This window comes from Microtus oregoni, unplaced genomic scaffold (assembly GCF_018167655.1).
Source record: "Microtus oregoni isolate MIOR12 unplaced genomic scaffold, Mior012 000058F_ref0000040, whole genome shotgun sequence".
Lineage (NCBI taxonomy): Eukaryota > Metazoa > Chordata > Mammalia > Rodentia > Cricetidae > Microtus > Microtus oregoni.
In genome coordinates this window covers 705,932-731,366 of record NW_024543834.1, presented here as the reverse complement: position 1 = coordinate 731,366, position 25,435 = coordinate 705,932, and the positions used below count along the sequence as shown (strand labels likewise).

The 25,435-nt window shown below is 48.2% G+C and overlaps 1 protein-coding gene across 1 annotated transcript in view; it reads right to left on the bottom strand.

Moving 5' to 3' along the window:
* LOC121438878 (grainyhead-like protein 1 homolog) overlaps positions 1-25,435 on the bottom strand; it is a 46,744-nt gene extending 21,309 nt beyond the window's left edge. Inside the window, exons 1-8 of the mRNA XM_041639370.1 lie at positions 25,299-25,435; positions 22,188-22,374; positions 20,449-20,519; positions 17,349-17,739; positions 16,151-16,227; positions 14,476-14,632; positions 13,964-14,075; positions 12,523-12,617 (exon numbers count right to left, since the gene is read on the bottom strand). Coding sequence (XP_041495304.1) covers positions 12,523-12,617; positions 13,964-14,075; positions 14,476-14,632; positions 16,151-16,227; positions 17,349-17,739; positions 20,449-20,519; positions 22,188-22,374; positions 25,299-25,435 — 1,227 coding nt within the window. The remainder of the gene's footprint in view (positions 1-12,522; positions 12,618-13,963; positions 14,076-14,475; positions 14,633-16,150; positions 16,228-17,348; positions 17,740-20,448; positions 20,520-22,187; positions 22,375-25,298) is intronic.

Here is a 25,435-nt window from a genome sequence, read left to right as displayed (position 1 = left end):
CACTCCATGTTTCTGTACAAGTACAAGGAGTATGACCACTGACTGGCACCGCTTTGACTTTTATCCCACTGAGAGATTCAGGTAGAAGGTTGCATGCTGTGGTACACTCCTGCTGTGGGGGTGAAAACACTCTCTTCTGGCTTTTATGACGCAGTGTGCTCTAACGGTAGTAAGGACGTCACAGAGTGGGTGACCCAGTCAACAATAGGAATCACACCTTGGCAATTGGACTGACTTTCTTCTTTTTCCTTTTTTCTTTTTTTTTGTTTTTTCGAGACAGGGTCTCTCTGTGTAACAGTCCTAGCTGTCCTAGAACTAGCTCTTGTAGACCAGGCTGGTCTCGAACTCACAGAGATCCACTGCCTCCACTTCCTGAGTGCTGGGATTAAAGGTGTGCGCCACCACCCGGCCAGTCTAGGTTTCTTAAGGGACGAAGATTTTGTTTCAGGGGCCCAATTCTCAAACAGAGAAATAGTAGAACACACTGCCAGAACTGGCTCTTGGTGAGACCTGAGGGGGACAGAAGGGACCGTGACAGCAAGCGTGCCTGCAAACACCAAGCATTCTCTGTGGCAGGCAGGGATGTGGGCCAGAGGCAGGAACATAAAGAGCTGTCTCTTGCCAGGTCTGAGGGCACACACCTTTTACATGGGCTCTGGGGATGGAACACAGGCCTTCACACCTGCATAGCAAACGCGCTACCCACTGTGCTGGTGAGACCAACTTAGACATGCCTGGGAATAATAAGCCTCAATAAGGAGTTGCCTCCACCAGAGAGGCCCGTGAGCATGCCCGGGAGGTCATTTCTTAAGTACTAGTCACTGCAGGAGGGTTGTCTCAGGGTTTCTATTGCTGTGGAGAGACACCATGACCACAGCAACTCCTATAAAGAAAATATTTCTTTGGAGTGGCTCGCTTACAGTTTCAGAACTTGAGTCCATTATCATCATTGTGGGGAGCATGGCAGTGTGCCGGCAGAGGTGGTGCTGGAGCGGAGAGCGTTACATCTTGCAGGCAATAAGAAGTCACTGACTCACGCTGAGTGAAGTCTGAGGAAAGAGAACTCAGAGTCCGCCCCACAGAGCCCCACAGAGACACACTTCCTCCAACAAGGCCACACCTCTCAACAGTGTCACTCCCTTTGGGGGTCATTTCCTTTCAAAGCACCAGGAGCCCTAGCCCACCATAGGTGGTGCCATCCCTAGGCAGGTGAGCCTAGAAGCCAGGGGGAAAGCCAGGGGCCACTGCTCCTCCACAGTCTCTGTGTTAGTTCCCACCCCTAGGTTCCTGCCCTTATTTCTCTCAATGATAGAATGGAACCTACAGGTGAAATAAACCCTTTCCTTCCCACGCTGCACTTGTTCATGGTGCTTCTCGACAGCGCGGACTGGGTCACCCAGTGCATCATCTTTTCAGCCCCAGCTTTCACTTGCTACTGGAGCTGGCTGGTTTTATGTCAACCTGATAAGCGCGAGAGTCATCCGGAAGGAGGGAACCTCAACTGAGAAAATGCCTCTCCACCATCAGGCTATAGGCGTTTTCTTAATTAGTGATCGGGAAAGGGCCCAGCCCATGGTGGCTGTAAGAAAGCAGACTCAGCAAGCCATGAGGAGTAAACCAGCACCTTCTGTGGCCCCTGCATCAGTTCCTGTCTCCAGGTTCCTGCCTTGCTTGAGTTCCTGTTCTGACTTCCTTCAGTGATGGACTGTGATGTTGAAATAGAAGACTAGTAAACCCTCTCCTCCCCACATTGCTCCTGACCACGGTGTTTCACCACAGTGCAGAAACCATAAGATGGGGATTACGTCACCGACCATCTGCGGCTTTACAGCGCAATTAGACAGGGAGGACTACGGCTAGCTTAGTCTCCAATGTGACTAAGTGTGGGCTCTGGAGCTGCAGAGCCCAAGTCCACCACTGCTTCTCCCGTCCCTGGGCCATGCTAAGTCCTCACATGGCGGCTCCTCTTCAGATCAGGCTGCCTCAGGTGCTTCTTTCCCACCTACATTCACAGCAGCTGCCCAGAAAGGCAAAGAGAACAGTCTATCTCAAACAGGCTTGGCCAAAATATTCAGCAGCCTATGGCTCCCTGGCTGAAAACGCGCCTTCCCTGAACTCCCGAGAACACGGAGCTTGCCTCACTCATGACAGACCCGAGAGCAGCCCTGGCTATACCAATGATGAGCATCATAGTTCGGAGGATCCTCAGGTCAGGCTGCCTGCTCCAATCATGCCTGGCCCCTCCCAGAGCTGCACAGGTGATTGGCTGCCTGGCTGATCAGGCAGGGATGCCAGCATTTTGCAAAGTGGCCTCTCAAGCCAGTTTTTCTGCCCTAGTGGCAAAGCACTGATTTCTGTGTGTAGAACTCCCTGGAAGGAAGTTAGTAATGAGTCACACTAGTCCAGAGAAGTTCAAGGGTGAACCAGTGACACTGTACTCCTATACAGCAGACTGACTTCCGGGGAAGGACTTGTTACTTGTGCATTAAGACACAGTTAAAAAGTTCTAACTGCCCAATACACATCACAAGAAAAGCTCCGATGGAGGCGAAAGGAAAAAGCAGGTGGGTTCAACTGGGGCAGATGCTTTGGTCAGGTTACCATGGTAACTGAGGACAATTTGACATTCTCCATATGCACTGATCCTCGATGTCCGCGCTTCTCTCTCACGCCACACTTCCCATGGTCTCTGGCTCTCAGAGTCTTTTCACTAGAGACAGACAGGGCCAAGCTGTGAGGTTCAGGGTTAGAGGACACTGATGGAGAAGGATAGAGACATCAGCCCTAGTAGGACCCAGCTCTCAGGACCCCAGAGCCAATCAATGCCTTCCCTGGCCCCTCATGGAGAGGCACCAATGGAACACTGGAGAAGCGGGAAAGCGGGGGAACATGAACACCCAGACAGAAAATGGAGTGGAAGGTCACCTTGATCATGAGGCATGAAGTTAAAGGTCTCTTGTGTTTCAAACCAAACTGCTCCTTGCTGCCAAACTTCCTACTTGTTGCAGATAAGTCACAGGACTTAGCTGATGCCCACATGGCTCCAGGAGACACAGAGACAGCCATCTTGGATACAGTCCCAGTGGCCTCTGGGAATCCAACTCAATTTTTTTTTTCAATATCAAAACTCAACTTAGTCAAACACATAAAATATCTATAAGGTCCTTTCTAGAATGTAATCTATATTCTAAAAGAAAGTGGAAACTATAGGGTAAGTTCAAACTTAATTATCCAAATCAGTGTAAAGATGCAAGCAGCTCCTCCTGGGGAGAAACTGCCCGACAGTCGAAATGAAAATATTGGTCACATTCCTGCCTCGCTTCCAACAGCACTAGACAGGGAAATCACTCTTTCTTTAGTACAGTTCAGTGAGGCTAAAGGCTTGGATCGAAGCTGATAGGGTAGGCAAGATTTTAAACTATACATCACGACCCAGTTCTTGGCCGAGATATAATTAAAAGGGAACATTTATTGGCCTTTACACAGCCCTCCCCTCCCCCACCCTGAGCAGAACAAACAAACAAACCCGCCTCTCTCTCGGTTCTGGGCCGCCTCCACCCCCAGGCTGCGCGGTCCACGTGCAGTTAATGAGTGTGTGGAGCTGAGGCGGTATCGAGACTGAGTCACCCACCGAGTAGCATCCAGTTCCACTACTGATGGGCCAGATAACCCGGTGCGTCACACCTGCTCCCTGCTCTGACGGGAGGTGACTGCGCTGTCCTAACCATGCTACGACGACAAGGACACTGTCACCACCAACTGCTGCCCAGCTCAGAGGGCTTCAAGGGCAGTTGAACACTTGGGTTGCTTCTCAGACTATCAAATGACCATCAAGAGAAAAGAGAAAATGGGCAGGAAGGGGTGGGGCGGGCAGGGACGTGGGAGGGGAAAAAGTACTGACTAGCAGTCTTCCCACGGCCAGGAGGGGCGTTCCCTGAAGGGGAAACAAGCTCCGAGTCAGCAAGGCTGTTGCCTCAGCCCGCTTCCCACAACGCCCACACAGTGTCTCGGTTTCTGTGCCATGCAGAGAGCCAGGGGAAAAGTCACCGAGATAAAAGAGAGGCACGGAGGAGAAAACATTTAGAGGGACCTGCCTGCTCCCCTTTTCTCTGTTATGTTCCTAGGCAAGACCCGCTGAACCTAAGGACACTCGGCAGGTGCAGTGATCTGGCACTTGTTGTCCCAAATAAGCAGAGTGTGTGCTCTGAGACCTGCAGAACCGTATGGGGGCGTGACTCAAGGCAAACACAGGCCGCATTCCATCCCCGCAGCACAGAACAGAACAGGTGAGCGAGCCCATGGGTCACAAAGGGGACCCGGCAGGCAAGCTGACTGCTGACCAAAAGAGTTTGCACTAAAGAAAATGGGCTAAGGGTGGAGAGTCTGTGGATTAAGGCGGAGAGGCCAAGGGGCCTGTGGGAAGGCTGCTACTCATAAGACCCCTCACTCCAAGGCTCCATCAGTACAGAGCCCTAACTGTTCTGCTTTGGGTTAAAAGCAGCAAACCTACAAAAAAAATTAAAACTAAGACAAAACATAGGAGTGGCAGACCTGACTGAAAAGACAGAGAAAGCCACAGATGGGATTTCCAGGAAGAAACACGAGACGGCAGGTTAGGTTGACAAGTTGTCAAATGAGAAGTCTCTACAGAAGAAGCTCATTGTTTCCCAAGAGTGGCAGAGTGGAGGAAGGGTAAAAATTCGCTCCACCTCCCCTGAGAAAAAGAAAACACGCAACTCAAGCAACAACACAAACGGTGTCTAAATAGACAGGGGTGCCTGAAACTTGTTCCACAGGATAAAAGTTTCACTACCAAACGGAGGCTTTCTTCAGCTGCCAAGTGTCTCCACGGCAGTCAGAGACACCTTCGGCCAGCCCTCAGCCTCAGGCACACGCTGAATAAATGCTCATATTGTTATCCGTGGGTTCTAAAGCCCTGCCATGACTCGGAGTGTTTCAGTTTACAGTTAGACGGAACTTCTCCCTTAGACACCGCAGAGCACTCACACTCTGAAATAACGTGGCCGCAAAGCCCCAACCCCAGCTTTTAAAGAAAGACGTCTCAAAGGTAAATTGTTCCTGCGATGGCACCCAGGGCAGCGGCCTCAAGGAAATAAACGATCTTGGCATTTTAAATACAGATTGGCTCTCAGACGCCTCACTCTCTGCAGGCATGCGGCTCTCTCTTTGGCACATGTTTTTAAATTTTTACTTTAATGAGTGTTTTAGCTTTACTTATTTACTTAGTGTGTGTTCTGGTCTGTCAACACTCTCTCTTATTCCCTGGAGACAGGGTCTTTCTCAGAACCCAAACCCTGGCAACTCTCCTGTCTCTGCCGTCCACAACAGTGTTACAGGTGTGCACAGCCACCCCCTCTAGCAATCCTCCTTAAGATGGGCGCAGCCACACAAGGCTTTCGCCATGGTCTTGAATTCAGGCCCTAGAGCCACCTCCTCAACCCCAACTATGTGTTTTCAACTACATAGGAGAAAATCTTCGTCGTCAAATAAACGCCACGCAGGTAGCTGCTACTCTGAGTGTTCCTGGAGGTGGGAGGCGAGGTGTCTGTGTAGAGACAGCCATGGTCTGCCTGCCTAGACTCTGAAAGTCACTTCTTTGCTGAAATTTTAAGAATTTATTATTTAGTATTGTTATGTGGGAGACAGGGTGTCAAAGGAGAAATATGGGGGTGTGTCATCTCCTTCTACCATGTAAATCCAGGTGGTTGAGCTCAGATGGCTAGGCTCTGTAGCAAGTCATCTGCCCGCGAAGCCGCCATGCTGGCCCACGTCCTTCCCGTTAAGAGTAACAGTGCTTCCTGATGGGGCTCCACTTAGGCAGCCCAGCAAGCGGACTCTTTAGCTGTGAGTCCCCGGCCCATCATTTCTCTGCAGTTACAAGGATGACGTGTGACTCATTTCTTTCTCCCCTCCTGCCCTCCCATTCACACTGGAGATTTAAAGTTGTGAAACAAACCAAACCTGTCCCAGCTTAATGCACCCAAACATGGCACCGCCTTATTTTAATATCACCCGATGGATGCTTCACTAGAATGGAATCCCTTTAAATGCAAGCAATGTGTTCAGTCCAAGCACATTAAAAAAAAAAAACACTCTCACAATGAATTCCAAACATTATGCTTAGACAAAACAACAATCTCAGAAGCAGTGCATTACACACACATGCAAAACATCCCAAGTTCAAGTGACTGGGTGGCCACACCCCTTTTACAGCCTCTGGCCTGGATAGTCCCTCCCCAGGAACTCCACCGGCTCTTGTGGAGACCAGGAGACAAAAGGAAAGATGTCACTCCACCCAACACAAGAACCTTCCCAGTAAAGCTCAAGGTAGGCGTCAAGTCATTGTAATCCTCTCTCTTCTGTAACATGGCCTTTCCATGACAAACACCTGTGCTCCAGAACAACCGTCCAGAGTCCCGGGAGCCCCTTCTCAGAGTAGCCGATTACAGCAAACATTGAGGCCTACAGTCGGACCCCACAGCTTTCCTAGGGACAGGCTGCTGTGCTGCTGGAAACCTTAGGCAGCTCGTGCCCCTGCCCTCTCCCTCAGCCTAGGCCCTGCGTGGGAGGAAGCTAACTGGAAAGAGTTGAACCGTGTGTCAACTGAGCTGTCACACCCACAGTTGGGTCAGTCCCATGGGTGATACACTGAGACTAGGCAGCCCCTTCTGGAGGTCTGATGACATGTCACAGAGTACCAGGGGCCTTGCAGGTGCGTGGTGTAGGAAGACCCAGGGCCCAGGCAGCCTCAAGCCGCGGCAGGCACAACACGCAAAGCATACCAGGCTCTGTGCAAGCATTCCCTGCTATCAGCCCACCCCCTACACACAGGGGCCTGGCCCACGATTCACAGGAACTAGCTCTTTGGTATGGGTAGTTTCTGAGCAGGACACATGAATGCAGCCATGACACACTCTACAGCGTAGGCCGGCCATTTAGACTAGCACTAGAGAAACATACTGGCTAGATTTTGTCCATCACATCCTTAAACCGTTTGCGTCCCAGCAAACAACAAAGAGATCTGAAGCTACGCTCTGAACCGCTGCCATCTTCCTCTTTGCCATTCTGTCTGGTTGGTTGTGACCAGAGCCACTTCCAGGCTGCCGCTAGATGACCTTCCGTGGTGCTGCTGTCCAGGGCCAGTTGCTTTTCGGTTTATAATTTCCATTCCTCTGCAGCTGACTAGCATCCAAAGTAAACTTATTTCTCAGCAGTGAAAGTGTTCTCTAGATTAATTTCTATTAGTGAGTCTGCAATGCTTGTCCTACCAGCGACAAGAGCTTTAGACAATAATACCCAGCCTGGAGGACTTGCTATCCACTTCGGGATCTAGTATTGCTCCTCAGGTGCCTGGCTTCACCAAGCTGCAGCAAGATCCTGAGAGTGCTAAGCTCTGCTGCATGGCACTGGATAGAGTGTGAGCATGGCAAGGCACCCTAGCACAGCACAGCCCGCGAGTGACGGCACAGCCCGAGTGACGGCACAGCCCACGAGTGACGGCACAGCCCCTGAGTGTCAGTACAGCCCCTGAGTGTCAGTACAGCCCCTGAGTAACAGCACAGCACCTGAGTGTCGACACAGCCTCTGAGTGACGGCACAGCCCACGAGTGACGGCACAGCCCCTGAGTGTCAGTACAGCCCCTGAGTGACAACACAGCCCGAGTGTGGACACAGCCTCTGAGTGACGGCACAGCCCACGAGTGACGGCACAGCCCCTGAGTGACGGCACAGCCCACGAGTGACGGCACAGCCGGTGAGAGCACAGCCCCTGAATGACAGCACAGCCCACGGGTGTCAGCACAGCCCCTGAGTGTGGACACAGCCTCTGAGTGACGGCACAGCCCCTGAATGACAGCATAGCCCACGGGTGTCAGCACAGCCCCTGACTGTCAGCACAGCCCACAAGTGACGGCACAGCCCCTGAATGACAGCACAGCCCACGGGTGTCAGCACAGCCCCTGAATGACAGCACAGCCCACGGGTGTCAGCACAGCCCCTGACTGTCAGCACAGCCCACTTGTCAGCACAGCCCCTGACTGTCAGCACAGCCCCTGAGTGACAGTTAAGTACAGTACTTAGTTCTCCCTCTCACTTCTCACTATTTCTTATCTCTTGGCTTCTCCCTCCCTATCACTAATCTCAGTGCTGCAGTAAACACTCAAGGTTTATGACCCAAGCCAGATAAAAGCAGACTCCAGGAGCTCAGCAGATCCACAGTTCTTCCCTCTTGCTCTAACTAATGCAGAACAGAGACCCCGACTGAAACTTCTGTCTCCAAACTTCAAGTGTAAAGTAAACGCACACATTTTCCCTCGACATGGTGATGTTATATTTATACTTCAGGTAGTAAGCTACTTCCCTAAAGTCCATTTAATGCTTGACCTGTGTAAGCTATGGTCGTAGGGGTACAGTCTGGGACCCCAGACCTGGAGTTAGGAGTCTGAGGAGAGCCTTGCTAGTCTAAGCGCCAGGCACTAGCTGGATGAAGTCTGGCTCCTGTAGGGCAGAAGGAGCCTGCTGGCCCAGGGGGAATGTTCAAGCAGCTGAGTGCGCCCACTCTGTTGTATGCCTGCTCCTCATCTCCTCTTCTTCTTCTCTGGGTGAGAGAGCCCTCTGCCTTTCCCACAAATCCTACACTTCAGCACCTCGCCAATCTTTGAAGGTCCAAATGCAGATGCTGCCGCTTCCTGCTGAACTATGTTCAGGAGCCCAGCTTGGCTACACGGAGTTAGAGAAGAAATCAGAACGGCTGCCTAGAGAAAGGTCAAGGGCTGAACTGTAACCTGTCTATAGACTTCTAAGTCTTTAAAAACACAAAGGCATCTGGCTGCCAAAGAAGTCTATCACTAAGCGGCACTGACTGGCCTTGGACTTGCTCTGTAAACCCTGGTAGATTTGCCTGTCTCAGCCTCCTGAGTACTGCTATAAAAGGCGTGTGCCACCACACCCAGACATTCCTAGTTTTCAAACTTCACATTCTAAGTCTGCTTTAAAAACAAATGGCTTCTCCCTTAAGGCTTCCGTGGCACCAGCAGGTTCCTGCTTACATCCATGAGCTGCGTGCGCACAGGCGCACTGAGTGGAGCCCAGCCAGACTGGAGCTGTGTCTTCCCCAGCAGTGCGTGAGTCGAGACGTTCAGGATTTACCTGTTTGTTCTCAAAACAGTGACATCAAATGAAGAGGCAGAAGCCCACGAACAGGCAGGACTCAGAGAAAGCTACTGGGTCAGAATTCTGGATTTACTCATGCTGGCATGCCGGAGAGTGTATATTACCATTAGAAGTCAGAGTAAAGCAATGCCATACATCTCCCACCAGCCTGGATGTCTGCGTGGGAGAATCGGGAATTAACATATACTGGGCTGGAGCATAGCTGTCTGGAAGAGCGCTTGCCTAGCAAGCATGAAGCCCTGGGTTTATTCCTCAGCACTACTAAGAAAACAATGAGTTAATTAAAAGAGGAACATACCTCAGTGAGAACAAGAAAGGGAGCCATTTAAGAAGGTAGATACTTCCATAAAATAAGTAAGTAAACAAAGCATCCCAGCTCTACAGGATTCTGCACGCACACTACTCACTTTAGCTACCTCAAGGCATTAATTACTTTAAGTATGAAAACAGAAGCACAGACTTGGCTGGGGAGAGCAAAGAATCGACTTGCTGGATTCCAGCATACGCTTGAAACTGATGTCTGGTATCAGCTTCAAAAGGGAGCAGCCTCATTAAGAAATGGCACACCACCATGTCCCGGGAGTAGGAGAGGACTGTGCACAGACTCTGAGTGGGTAAGAGGAGGAAGCCAGCTCTGACTCCACGTTAGTGCATTAGCCGGGCTAAGACTCCCCAGGAGCACTTCTCTCTGGTGCAGGCCCCTGTCAGCCTGAAGCACAAGGCCTGCTGGCCCTGTTTTCTCAGTCTTCCTTGAGTGACACATCAAAAAAAAAAAAAAAAAAAAAAAAAAAAAACCAGAGCTCCCTGCCCATACGCAGGTCCTTCCAGCCCAGATCTCCAAGGCCCTGACAAGTGCTTATTAATGCCAGCCACACCCAACAGACAGCAGAACTGGCCTCAGCAGCCTTTTGCTTTTTCAAAGGTAGTAAAGCTGCAAAAAACAAACAAACGAACAAACAAACAAACAAACAAGCACAAACAAAAAACAAAATCAAACTCCCTTGAGCTAGGGACTGACAGGTCAATGCAGTCAGTAAAGAGAACTCAGTCCAGTATTTCTTTGCTGCTGCTCCACAGGTTCCCTGTGTGAAGCAGGAAGAACTCAAGAGCCTGAGACCAGAAGCACCCAGAGGGCAGGGCCAACTCTCTTACCGGGCTTCTTAGAAACCACACACTAAGTCCTATTGTAGTTTTAAATTCAAAATAACTGAGATAAACATACAGGAAGTGGTGGGCTTGCTTCCCCCAGCAGCCCCTCTAAAACTGAACCCAGTACCCAGCTCTGGATGAAGCAGCCAGCTGACATTTGGATATTGTGGTGGGAGCTGGCCGGAGAGCAGTCACAGCCCCAAGAGTTTCTATTTTTTTTTTAAATATTTATTTATTATGTATACAATATTCTGTCTGTGTGGCCAGAAGAGGGCACCAGACCTCATTACAGATGGTTGTGAGCCACCATGTGGTTGCTGGGAATTGAACTCAGGACCTTTGGAAGAGCAGGCAATGCTCTTAACCACTGAGCCATCTCTCCAGACCCCGAGTTTCTATTTTTTTTTGTTTTGTTTTGTTTTTAAGACAGGGTTTCTCTGTAGCTTTGGAGCCAGTCCTGGAACTAGCTCTTGTAGATCAGGCTGACCTCGAACTCACAGAGACCTGCCTGCCTCTGCCTCCCGAGTGCTGGGATGAAAGGCGTGTGCCACCACCACCGCCCAGCACCCCCAGAGTTCCTTGCAGACCATCTCATACAGTGGAAGGATGTCCTTTGCCTTAGATACAACCACCATGGCACAGCGGGACAGTAGAATTAGCTTCACGTGACTCCCAAGAACCTCATTATTTGATTCCTTTTTTCTTTCTTCCTTCTTTTTTTTCTTCGTCTCGAGATAAGGTCTCGTTATGTAGTTCTGGTTCTGGCCTGGAACTCACTATGTAGACCAGGCTGTCTTGGAACTCACAGAAATCCATTTGCCTCTGGTTCCTACGTGCTGGAGTAAAGGCGTGAGCCACTATACCCAGCCACATGATTTGATTTTTAAAAGAAACTTTAAATAACAGAAGCCGAAGCCCTGGTGACTCTAAGCTTCTAATGTCATATCTTGTTGCATGAATTAAAAAAAAATTGTTTTGAGGGGGAGCAGGCATGAGATGCTGGGGATCAAGCCAGAGTCTCAGGCATGCTTTATAAGGGCTACGCTCTCAATAAGGACTAAGATTCTTGCTGAATAAATAGAAGAATAGAAAGGAGAGGGTGAAACATGGAAGAAAGGTGACCAGACTGTGCATGGGAACCCTGGAAGAAAAGCATTACTAATCTTGCAACAAAAGCATGCGATGGCCGGGCGGTGGTGGCGCACGCCTTTAATCCCAGCACTCGGGAGGCAGAGGCAGGCGGATCTCTGTGAGTTCGAGACCAGCCTGGTCTAGAAGAGCTAGTTCCAGGACAGGCTCCAAAACCACAGAGAAACCCTGTCTCGAAAAACCAAAAAAAAAGAAAGAAAAACAAAACAAAACAAAACAAAACAAAAAAGCATGCGATGGACCTTGCCCCAACACCTGTCCAAGAGTTTCTGGGGCTCAGTCAGATTTTTAAAGGAACCAGATACCAGAACTCTATATTTTTTTATTTTTGTTTTTCCAAGACAGGGTTTCCCCGTGTAGCCCTGGCTTTCCTGGAACTCACACTGTAGACCAAGTTGACCTCAAATTCAGAGATCAGACTGCCTCTGCCTCCCAAGTACTAAGATTAAAGTTGTGCACCACCACTACCAGGCAAAACTCTAATAATTTAATGAAGCAAATGGAGAGAGTGCCATGGGAAGGGAGACACAGCTTAAGAAAATATGCTTCCTTGTCCCTAAGAATCCCCTGAAAAACCCCAGAAAATCGCCCAAGGGACCGTCTGAATCAGAGGCGACTGTGCACTGTAAAAGCATGAGGCAGAAGAATCGTTCGGCTGTGTTTGGTACAATGGGAAATGGACACCGCTGGTAACTTGGATTTACTCTTTCTGCAGGAACCCCACCTGGCTGACGGGATGCTGTTGTACTGATCCCTATGTCACTGTGGATGGAGGGCAGGGTGTGTGCCACTCTGCAAATGAGGAAGTGAGGCCGAGTGAGGGCCAGACAAGAGGCACCTGTGGATGACAGCTCCACACACCGGAGCCTGTGCTGAGGCACGGCGAGAGAAACGGCTTTGGAGGAGGGTGGGGACTGGAAGGACAGTTTCATAACCACAGCTACAACACAGAGCAGAGCAGCTGTGAAATCGTGACGCTCCACCCCCTTTCCACACAGCCGGAGGGGACGTGCCCTGGACATTACGAAATACCTTCGCTTCATCGCTGATGTCCCAGGTGAAGGAGATGGCGTTGTAAGCGATCTCTTCGATGTTGCTAATGGTGTTGAAGCTTTCTTTGTAGTCGGCTACATGAAGCAGTGGACGAGAAAAAAGAAAGTCATGGCTGTTAGTGTCAACGTGAGATTAGAGCAGGCCAAGAAATGCTCAGTTTCGGCATTAGCCTCTGGACAATTTAAATAAGCATTTTGTTGGGTTGAAAGAAATGCCGAAATAAAGGAGGAAAAAATAATTCCAGGACTCTGTTTTTTTTTTTTTTTTTAAAAATAGAGATAAGCTTAGATATAGTTATTTCCATATCATTGGGTCAAAATTAGGAAGTTTAAGTCTAAAAAGCTTAAGCAATGGTCTTAAGGCCCCAAAACTGATCTACAGAACCAAGGTTAGAACTCAGTTCTTCTAAGCTGGGTGTGGAGGCACATGCCTATCATCCTAGAAACTAGGAGGTGAAACAGGAAGATTTTGGTGTGAATTCAAGGGCAGTTTGGGATGTGCAATGAGTTTAAGACCAGCATGAACTAGACTGAAAGACCTTGTCCCAGCGAAGAGAGAACTCGGCTCTTCTGATTCTTTCTTTTTTAATTATTTATTTATTTTTCATGTCATTCTTTTTTTTTGTTAGCATGTATATTTGTATGAGGGTGTTGAATACCCTGGAACTGGAGTTACAGGCAGTTGTGAGCTGTCATGTGGGTGCTGGGAATTGAACCCGGGTCCTCTGGAAGAGCAGCAAGTGCTTTTAACCACTGAGCCATGTCCCCAGCCCCAGCTCTTCTGGGCCTTACAGAAAAGAGAGCTCAAGAACTCCAGAAGATAAGGAAACAGGAGCATTGTGTGAGACTGGAATCGGGAAGGGGACAAATGCTTTGTAGGGCCATACCCTGGGTATCTACCACTGGGTTATCACAGACCAACGAGATCAGCAACCTAGCTCAGGGCATAGCTGGAGAAGTGATTTCCTTTTGCACATTTGGAAATCTTATCATTATCTCTATATAAACCCCAGCAACTTCTAAAGAAGGCATCACTGCTCCCCAAATGTGCAGACAGAGTGGGGGGCTATCGCTCGGCGGCTGGGTGCTTGTCTAGCATGTGTACAGTCCCGGGTTTCATGCCCAGCACAGCAGAGAAGGGGACATACAGAAAGAGAGGCTGAAAGAAGACACTGTGTTAGCTGACTAAAGTGCCTGGTTCCAGTCACATGGCAAACCATTGCCTGGGCACAGGCCCCAAGCAGGAAGTAAGGACGGAGTCCTAATTCCAGGAGGCACAGGACACTGCCTGGAACACATCTGTGGCTGGCATCAAAATTCAAATGCTTTCGGCAGGAAGTTCATCACTGCCAAAAATAACTGGACTTGGCAGGTGGGGTACTCGAGCCTCCGAGAGCGAAGGTGGGTTTCTGGTCACTCACCGATGTCAATGCACCTCTGCTTGGCCGTGTGCTGCCGGGAGTGCCAATACTTCCAGTGTCTTAGCTGGTCTTCCCTGCTTTTGTCTTCAGCAAAAACCACCATGATCACGCTCTAGGAATGAGAATGTAGCACAGCGTAAGGTCAGCAAGGGGTGAGCAGCTTCAGGGAAAGTCACTGTTATGAGAGCTGACAGTTAGGGCTGAACACAACACTGTGGAGGACTAGAGAGGCCCAGTGGTTAAGAGTACTTGCTCTCCCACAGGACCTGAGTTCCCAGCACTCACATCGGGCCTCTTACATCAGCCCTGTAACTCCAGTTTCAAGGGAGCTGAGGCCTCTAAGGGCATCTCTAACATACACAAACACTCACAGAGACATAAGAATTAAAGTAAAAATAATCCTTAAAAAACAAACAAACAAACAAACAAACAAACCAGCCCACAAGCCCTGGCCCCTTCAGGCCTGGAAGTATTAGGGTTTTCGGGAGAACAGAATCAGGTACAGAACTTACTCGAACTTTGCTGATCGGGTGGTGGATCCCTTCACTGCTGCTCACTTCCTTCAAGGTGACAGGATAGAACTGCCCTTTGTTCAGGTATGTCATAGTGCTGTCCCCTTGCTTCTGCCGAAGTGACTTGGAAGCTTCGAGGGTATACTCAAAGTTGTTCCTACAGAACAAAGAAGCAACAGGTTTCTGGGCCAGTCTCTTGGAAGCTTCTGGTACACCATAATCCTGAAGTATGTGCGTGCGTGCGTGCGTGCGTGGACGGAAGAGCACCAGCAAACATGCAGCTGACTATGCCATGTTAAAAGCAGCACTTGTCCCCTTTTATTGATAAATAGAATCCTAAACACAAGTGTTCAGTGACCAAAAACCCTCACACAGTGGGCTACGAAACACCGATTAGATGTTCTATGATGTAATGTCAACAACTAGACATCTGGATGCTTGTGCTACAAATGACATCAGGAACTGGACAGGTGGAGGCAGGAACCTCCTGGGGCTTGCTGCCAATCTGGTCTTTATGGAGCAGAGGTTGCAAACGGGCTGGGAGCACAGCACTCGGTCATGTGTCTGCCAGCACTCTCTGTAGCTTCCACCTGCACCCAGACAGGTACTCCATGATTGCCTACGTCTCCTGTTACTTTACACAACCGCTCAGAACCTTCCTAGGCTGATGGTCAGTCAATTACACCTATACTTTTAAATAAAGTTTTATTAGAACGTAGCGACGCCACCAGTTTATGCCTTATCTGAAGACCCCCTTTCCATTACACAGCTAAGCTGGCTAGTCACAAAACTAGAGAGGTTGTCCAGCTCACAGCGCCTAAAACTACCTAACTCATCACAGGGAAAGCTTAGAAGTTCTATCCCAAACCATAATGTCTGTGAGCTTATGACCCTTGTACCCTGGGATATACTTATAAAGGAAGTATAAATCCCGCAGATCCAGAAAACCAAGGGCCTTACATTCATTTATGTATTTATTTAGTATGTGTGTGGAGATTCCCTACTTCCATCTTGTGGCTCCTGGGATTGAACTGGAATCATCAGGCTTGGCAGAAAGCACCTTTACCCACTGAGCCACCTCACTGGCCTTGGTTTTTTTTTCTTTTTTTTTTTTAACTGCAAAATATGATGCAGTTAGACACATAAAATAAAAAGGAAATTCTAAACTTTAAAAACAATCTTGAGGTGTTTGTATACTTCTCATGAACCTAGAAAATGCTCCTGTTTCCAGAGTAGGGTGTAAGTTTGCTAAGCTAAAAACAAGCTGCCAGGTTGGAAAAGTTACACTTGTTTATTTTATCATTAATAAGAATAATAAGTCCTTTGTCAACTTATTCATCCCTAAACTGTCATCTCTCTGCACACTTTAGGGAACAGACAGCCAGTGATTTACCTTCATCCCTATCTCCTTCAGAGTCTAGCCCACGTCACCACAGAAGGAAGCCAGGGAAGGGAAAGCACCAACACCAGGAATCAAGGAAGCCGAAAAACCAGAGGCCCGCAGGGCATCATTGCGGGAAAAGCTCCCGACCCAAGGTAAGGCCACAGTTGGCGGAGTCAGAGGAAGGCAAAAGCACGCCAGAGCCACCTCAGATTTGTCAGGATCAACGCACCAAAAAGAGAAGTGATCACAGAGACTGAAAGTCCAAAAGTCAGGTAAGAAGGCAACTGTTACCCAGAAACATTGTCAAACACATAGTCCTCTGAGTTCATGCCCGGCATCCGGAGACTGAGGTCCGAGGGGAAGAAAACCTGAAATATCAACGCAGTGAGGCACGACCATTTAACTGTTATCACCGTTACTAACGACGAAGGTCTGGTATGGATGAGGTGTGTGTGTAAGGTCACCCACAACTCTTTTGAGGCGTGTTTCAAAATAAGAGTTTTGAATCTATAGAAAAATTTAAATTAATGAAAGTTATAAAAAGTATAAAAATATACTAATAAAGTTATAAAAATATAAGTCTGGTGGTGGTGGCTTGTACCTTTAATCCCAGCACAGGGGAGGCAGAGGCAGGCAGGTCTCTGAGTTCGAGGCCAGCCTGGTCTACAGAGTGAGTTCCAGAACAGCCAAGGCTACACAGAGAAACCCTGTTTTGAAAAACCAATAAATAAATATTAAAAAGTAACCATCTAATTTTATATACCATTCATGAGAATGATCACGGACAGACAGATAGACACACAGTGCCTTCGATCCACTCTGTCCCTTTCCTTATCTCTCCCACACAACACGTGTTTGGAGTCTAGAATCTGCAGCCAAAACACAAGGGCCAAGAGTCAAGTTTGCACCGGTGCTGTGCAAGCCTACTACCCTTTCCTGGAAAGTGTCCGTTTCTACCCCTAGAAGACCCTCCAGGGCAGTAAGACCTGCCTTCAACACCCTGAGTGCCAATGTACCCCCAAGTGACGTCCGCATGCCTTCAAGTCTCAAGCTCTGGATTAGGCGGCGAAATAAGCGGCGCCCGGTGGAGACACGAAATAAGCGGCGCCATGCTAGGCAAGCTTCAGGAGCTCGCCTGGGTCTAGGACGTGAGCTGAAGAAAGCTATGAGAACGCAGTTGTGGTCAGAGGGAGATTACGCACAGGCTTCCTCTCTCTCTCTTTCTCTCTAGCAAATCTCTTAGCAGAAACCATAATTGTTAACTCAGCTGTTGGTAAGATTACCCATGTGCCCTTGATAATAATTTTTGGATTTGTAGGTTTAGCTTACAAATTATACCTACGGGCCTTTCTCTTAAAAAAAAAAATCTTTTTATTCCTGATCCACTCACTCTGGGCTAAGTTTCAAGCTTACATAACCAGGAAAAGGTGGAACCCAATACTTAGACAAACACGCTGCTGTCTTAGGAAGATGTTTTTGTCTTTTGTACCTCCTGAACGCCCTCCTTGAAGGTCTCTGAGAAGGTGGAATCTGGAGTTCTCCGCTGAGCATTGGGCGGCTGAGCGCCAGAGCTGAATTGGTCAGTGTTGAGGCTCCGGTCAAAAACCACCACACGCTCAGCGGGCTCAGGATGATACACCGTCGGGGGGATTCCCACAGTAAAGCCGTGCGGCTGGATTTCTGTCTTGATGGAGTGGGTAGGCATGGTTGCTATGGAGACAGTGACTGTCGTATCGGGAGCTGTCAGGTGGCCTCTCTTATCAGTGCCCAGCTGGTTGCCATGGGGGAGGACAATGTTGAAGGGCACGTTCTTCAGCACTTGCACCCTGTTTTCTCCAGCAGAAAGGAGGGGCTGCTCCGCCACATTTGGCATGTTGTTTCTTCAAGAAAGGAGAAAGGACATTGTATGTTCAACCTTGGTGCTGATGTGGGGCTTGGAGGATTTGGGAGGAACAGGTGATGGGGCTCCAACCAGGGATTCATGCACGCGGAGCACATGCTACATATATGACTCAGTGCTCTGATGGTCTGGGCTCCTCACAGCAGCAATACCCTAGACAGAAGCCGACTCAGCGGGAAATGGAGGAAGGACCCATTCCTGGTGAAGACCTCACAGCTTCAAGCAAAACCCAAAGCAGCTGCTTGTGGTGGTGCATGCTGGTAGGATTTGCTGAAGGAGGCAGAGGCAGGAGGATCACAAGTTCGAGGCCAGCCTGGGCTACACATAGGGGCTGGAGAGATGCTCAGTGGTTAAGAGATCTGGGTGTCCTTCCAGAGAACCTGGGTTCAACTCCTAGTACCCATGGTGCAGCTCACAACAGTCTGTAACTGCAGTTCTGGGGGATCTGACACCTTAACACTAACTCACATAAAATAAATTTAAATAAATTAAAAAAAAAAAACCAAAGCGAAAGCACAATTGCTCTGACAGGGCTCGGAGTGCTGCTCCAGTACAAGCTATTCTCGGTAATTCTAATGTGGATCCTCATATTTTATTATAAAACCTGACACTGTGAGTTCATAGACTCCAGAGTGAGGCCACCTGGGTTCAAACTGTGTGCCAACTAGAGCAAGCTATTTTGTCTCTCGGGCTCCATTCTTATCTGTGAAAAGAAAAAACAATTTGTCCTAGGCTTGTGTCTCTGTTGCTGAGATAGAACACTATGACCAAAAGCAACTTGGGGAGGAAAGACTTGCAGGTCACAGCTCATCATCAAGGGACCCCATGGCAGAAGCCCAAGGGGACCAGGGAAGAACACTGCTTACTGGCTTGTCCCACTTGTTCAGCTACCTTTCTATATAGCCCAGGACTACCTGCCTAGGGACGGCCCTGCCCACAGTGGGCTGGGCCCTTCGACATCAGTCAGCAACAGAGAAAATGCCCCTTTGATGTGCCCATGGGCCAATCTGCTGGAAGCAATTCCTCAGCTGAGATTTCCTGTGCCCGGGTAGGTCTGACTGGACAAACAAACCGATACAACAGTGGGCATCCGTCCTCTCACATGGGTGCTGGGGGTTGAATCCAGGGGACCACACCTGCACACAGACACTCCAGACACTCACAAGTAAGTGCTGCTTCACTTTCTAATACTGATGCTAACTGGCTTCCCAGAGGACAACTCATTAGCATACTTAACAATAGATATTTAATATAAAATTAACTGTGATTTACTATATAGGTAATATGAATAGTTTTAAAAATAATGATTTTTGAGTATGTGTGTATACACCTGTATGTGTAAACATGTATATGTGTGTGTGAGAGAGAGAGACATATATATATGGCAGCCTGCTGAGATCAGAAGTCAACTCTATGGCGTGTTTCTCCCTCTACCTTTCTCACCTGGTTCCGAGGATGAACGTTACAGTTGTTGAGGCTGGCAATGAATACACACCGGCTTCTACCATTTTATTGTGCTCAAAAAGATTCATAATAAATAGTAAAATGAATCTATAAGTATGTTGCTCTCCAAGAAATCGTGAAATTTTAGATCGCAATATGGAAAACATTTATGAAACAAATCACGTGTCATAAATGTGCACTTCCAAAAATGATCTGCAAGCGGAACCACAATCATGGTAAAGAAACAGTTACCAGGCGTGTGAACTATGAGCTGTTTCTCAGTCCTTAAATCAGGTTCTGTCTCCTTCCCCTGAGGATGGGATCTGGCTACCACAGCCTAGGCTGGCCTTGAACTCCTGCTTCAGGCTCCCGAGGATTACAGGTGTATGCTACCATGCCCGGCTGTTTTATTTTTTATTACTAATAAAACAAGAATCCATTAAGAGCTGGTTTTAGAGCCAACAAGATGGCTTAGTGGGTAACGGTGCTTGCTACTAAGTCTGACGACTTGAGTTCGCTACTACAGAGTAGCAGGAGGGGACTTTTCTTAAGCTATCCTGTCAGGCATGCACCGCAGTGTGCATCAACATGTCCATGCACACAGACAAGATAAATAAATGTAAAATGTGTCTTTTAAAATGTTTCCTGGCCATAAGATTGAGTTGTAATTAATTTACCGAAGTTTTAACCTAAAATGCCTTCAAGAGGAGTATGGACATTAATTCCCTAAGTTTTACTGGGGCAACTATTCCAGAGTCATTGCTATGTACCTTTTCTTTCCTTTTTTCTTTTTTTTGCTTTGTTTTTTTCTTTATGCAGATGTGGCAATTGAACCCAGGACCTTGTCCATGCTAGGCAAGTGTTCCATCACTCAGCTGCATCCCAAGGGTTGCTTTGTCTGACACGGGCTTGCACAAGAGTCCAGGCTAGCTGGGGCTCCGGAGCCTCCTGTTTCCGCCTCCCAGGTCCTGGGTTACGGGCACGTGCCACCACACCCAGGTGATTTTTAGACTCTGCTCCCCTTTAGAGGGTCAAGCATGTCACGCTTTACTAAAAACATCCCTCTGGAGGAGAAGAGCTTGATGCTGGCTTTCTAGGCAAGGGAATGCTGCCTGCAACAGGCTCTAACTCTGAGACGGCAGTTACTCTCCACAGTCTCTCCCACCAGGCCCTTCTGGTTTTACTTGGCGGGGCCTGCCCACCTCTTCACGTGTGCACACCTGTGTGCACTGGCCACCGCACTTACCTTTTGCTGTGCTCTGGTTCCGGGTGCTCCCCCTCTGGCTTTGCTGCGGATGACCTGCGCTCTCTGGGAACCTAAAGCATTAACACCAAGGAAAGGGATTCAGTCCGTATCCAGGGGAGAAGCCCTCACCTGAAGGAGCAGCCTTTATCTCATCTCCTGATGGGCTGCTGAGCACCAATCTGCTCCGATGGCGCTAACAGCCTAGTCACCACCAGAGGTGGCGAGCAAGGGCGAACAGACTCTGTCTGTCATGGAGTAAGGGTTTCTTTCTCCTTTATTTAAGAAATTTTAAGTATGTGCTTTATATGTATGAATGTTTTTCCTGTGCCTACATCCGTGTACCAAATGAGTGAATGGTGCCCATGGTCAGAAGAGGGCGCCGGATGCCCTGGAACTAGAGTCATGGACAGCTGTGAGACACGGTGTGGGTGCTGGGAACTGAACCCAGGTCCTCTGCAAGAGCAGCCAGTGCTATTTGAACACTGAGCCTTCTCTTCGGCCCCATTCTACTCCTTCTATAGTTCTTTTTCTTTGCTCCAAAATCAAAAGGCAGACAAAAGACACTGGACACACTGTGACACCGACCCACCAGAGACATGGACCAAACGGGTGCACAAATGTTGCTGAGATATGTGCGGACGAGGTATCTACGGTGCAAGAATTCTTCCATATCTCGCCACTAACAACAAAATAAAGGGGCTTGGGAGAATGGCTCAGTGGTTAAGAGTGCTCATTGCCCTAGCATAGGAGTCTGGATTCCAGCACTCACATCAGTCAGTTCACAGCCACCCCTAACTCCAGCTTCGGGGGACCCCTCTCCCTCTTCTGGCCTCCCTGGGCACCTGCATTCATTTGCAGATACTCTCCCGTACATCCCCGTACATTACATGTAACACGAAACTAAGTATTGTTGGATTTAGTAGCGATCTGTTCTGAAGGCATTGCTAGTTATTAAGTGATAAAACAGAGGGTGATCACATCCAAGACGCTCAAAGGGCCATCCCTGAGCATCTGCCATGGGTCAAGCCAGGGAGACAGCAGACACAGCACAATTCAGCACCAGAGAGGACAGTCTGTGGCAGGAACTGGGCTGGAACCCTAAATGAATCCCGGGCCTGAGGGTCAAAGTGACACACAGGCTGTCCAGTGTGACACAGGTCGTCAGTGAGTGGCAGCTGAATTACTAGGACTCTGTGAGGTAGAAACTCACACACAATACACGACAGTTAAGGCTAACTCAACTGTCTGGAGACAGACAAGATAAACGTGTTCTCATTTTAGAACGGGGCCCCAGAATTGAAAATGTGTGCATTTTCCCCAACCAATCCTAAGACTTTGTGGGAGCAGTTACAGAAATGGCGAATGCCCTGGGAAGAGCCGGGTCAGCCGGCAGCCCCTTGTCATGGCAGGGGAGAGCCGGGTCGGCCGGCAGCCCCTTTTCATGGCACCCGGAACCAAGTTTGTTAAAATGCTCGAACTGGCGGGGGACCTGGCTACTACCTCGTTTACAGCAGCGTCTCCTTCAGCTAGGGCCAGAGCAGCCGTATAAGAATCACCCTTTGATTCTATGATCGCAGATGCTCAGCTTTGAACCACAGAAATCCCGAGTGCTCATTAAACTATTTATAAGCCACTACAGAAGCACTCATCCCGACATTCGGCAAAGGACTGTTTTACAGGCTGCTGAATCAGGTGCGTCTGGGAGCGTCATGCCCGGCCGTCCAGAGCCTGCGACCCACCTTATAGTAGTCATAGAGCAGGCCCAGCGCAGCTGCGCTGTCTTCATCCCCATTGATGCTCATCATGGCCTTGGTTGCTGCAGTGAGAGGGTTTTCCAGGAAAGACTTCCAGGCCTCATCCTCACTGGTATAGGAGCGCCGCTGCGGATAAAGGGCCTCGTTCTGAAGGACCAGCACTGGCCTTTTGCTTCAGAGGAAGAAAGTCAAAGTTAAATCCACACTTCCCACAGCAAGACAACTTACAAGCCATTAAAAAAAATAAAACCAACAAAAACCAAAACTGAACAAACAGTTCTTTGACAGTTCTATAAAATAGGAACACGGCCCCGTGCCAGGAGGTGATTACAGGTGGGGGCAGCTCAGTGGCAGGACAACTGCCTAGCATGAGCAAGGCACTGGGTTCCACCTCCTACGTTATAATGAATTAAATACCCACACCATTTGAAGACCTGCCTGAAGAGAACTCAATAAAGTAAATGAAATGGTGTCCATGCTCCTCTTAAAGGCATTTTTGAAATAAATAAAAACATTCAGAAAATTCAGGTTTGCAAATTTTAATTTACAAAATGCTTCCTCAAAAGGCATGCTTTAAATTGCCTTGTGGCCTGTGAGCTAGACCAATGACCCCAATAAGTCAAATGAAGACACGTTCAGAAGGCAGGGCACACCCGAGGACCACCGCCAGAGACCCTGAGAGGATGCAATTTGCCCAAACCCACAAATACCCCCAAGAAGACACGGCTATGCACATATCCTACAGCAGGAAGGTATGGAAAGGCATAGATACATCTCAAACACACTCAGGCTGGTGCCCTCTTCCTAAGCCCACACAGGGCTCATCGTGCTGTCCCACGTGACTTCCGAGAAACAGGGACGGGAAGAAAGGACCGAGAGCAAGAGGGACATTTCCCTTAATCCTTCAGGGTGTATGGGAAAGTTAGAAGACTCTACTGTTACTAGAAGAAGGAGCCTGGAATGTAGCCAAAGGGGACTATAAATCAATAAAGAAGCATAATTTTCTGGCATGGGAGTGAACTGCTTATCTTAGAGATAAATACAACCTCCGACAAATGAAGCCATCAAATGAAAATCAGCCTTCTTAAAAAAAATAGTAAACAAATCCGATTTAAAAGTCTTTACATGGGCCCCCGGTAAGATGGCGTGGGCAGTAGAGGCACTCACTCATAAGTCTGAAGGCTTGAAGTTCTATCCCTGGGAAGTGTGGAAGGAGAGAACAGATTCCTCCTGCAAGTTGTCCTCTGATTTTCAAACACACATACACACACGCACACCAAACAAATTAATCAATTAAGAATCTTCCTTTGCTGATGACATGGTTTGGCTGGTGAAGGAACACAAGTTACATCTCCAAGACCCACATGGTTGAAGGAGAGAGGGAACTTGCCAAAACCTGTCCTCTGACCTGTGTGTGTGTGTGTGTGTAGCACACACACAAACCTATACAATAACATAAATAAAGCGTGGAAAAGAAAATCTTTCCTAGGCTTTAGGATTTGACAGCACAGCCTAGGGGTTGAACATGTGATCTCTCTCCTCAGAGTCCAGGGCTTCCTGGGATTAATCCCCAGTGCTCCCCTGCCCCACAATAAATAAAATCTTTATTAGTTTTTCACATCAGGCAAGGACTATGTCATGTTAACAGTGCAGTTTGTGGGAAAATTAAGGAAAATCAATGGTGACTTTAGCAACGCTTTATAGGAGATTTAATTTAAATGATTCAAGCAAACATTACCGATTCCAAAAACTGGAAATGTCAACAGTCTCAACAACTGCTCGCTCAGCTGGTACTATTTAGTAAGTCAACAGAAAGGGAAAAGTGGAGCATTGACTTTAGCGAGGCGAAGCAGCCCTTTGTGTGTGTGTGAAGGGAAAAGAATGGAGGTGTCTGGAACGTCCCTGAATGATGGCTGTCCTGACAAGCAGAATTCGAGGCTCGGCTCTCATTGCAACACACGAGTGAAATATGGAAATGGCCTAGAGGTGACCCCATCTTTTCTAAAAGTGAGTGTAGAAAGTCTGATTATCTTTTCAAGTAATCAGCAAAGGTTAGGGCTTGGCAGTCACCCAATCCTTCAACAACAGATATAGATTTAGGAAGAACAAAAAAAATGACAGGAAAAAAAGAAAAAAGGAAAGGAAGAAAGAAAGAAAGAGGAAAGAAAGGAAGAAAGGAGGAAAAGGAGAACATCTTTGAAAAGGGGAGGGAAAACTCCGTCTGCCCTCAGCAGGCAGAGCTGATTTGGAGCCCATGGCCTTTAACTCGTGCCATGAAGGCAATTCTAAGGGCGCACATCTGGAGACAGGTTTATTAAAAATAGAAAAGACGTATATCCATAAATCAAGTTCTAACCAAAGAAAGATAAACCCACAACTTGGTGTTCTCCAAGCCTTTGGGTCCTGAGTCCAGTGGTGGTACGGTACCCTGCTGAGATTCTCTGGTGTACGGCTGAGCTATTATTAATAGTCTAATAGCTACTTCCAGAAGATTCTGACAGCAGTTGGCTCGTTCAACAGTTGTAATGCTAGTTTTTCAAGCTTTCCATCTTCTCCCATCCCATCCTACACTGATACAAGCATCAAAAAATAAATATTTTCCAAGAGGCTTTATGTCTGCAATCACCCTGAAGGCATTTTATATTCCCAAAGTATGCCTAAGGCCAAGAGGTTAGCGCCGGGACTTTTGCCTCCTCAGTAAGTAGAGAAATAAACAGAAGAACAATTGCAGCCCACTTCTTCATGACCAGCAAGCTGCTGTTCCAGCCCTGAAGGTTCATGAGTGTTTTCAAATAAGACTCAGATCTTCAAGAGAGCCGAACACTAACTGAACTGCATTTTTTTACGAGACAAGATTAATCTGTTGCTGACTGCCACACTGAGCTAACTTCCTTCGGAAAACAGGCACGAGAAAAACACAGAGTCATCAAGCAACCACGAAGCCAATTCTCTGCTCCAGATTTACTGAGCTGAAATAGACGGGCTCTGTCTTTCAGGACATCTTTATATTTATAGAAAAGTAGCAAGTAAAATCGAGCACTATCCGTGCGCCCTTAGTCCTGCCAACGTCCGATCACATTTACACCACCACTGTACATTTCTCGCTCGTTTCTTAAACCCCACACTCCAAAAGGCAATCCCGATTCGAAAGAAGTCTCTAGTTTATCACCCTGCTTGCAGTTTCTTCCTCTGGATACTCCCGAACAGCAGAAATAGTCTTCTGTAATTACCAT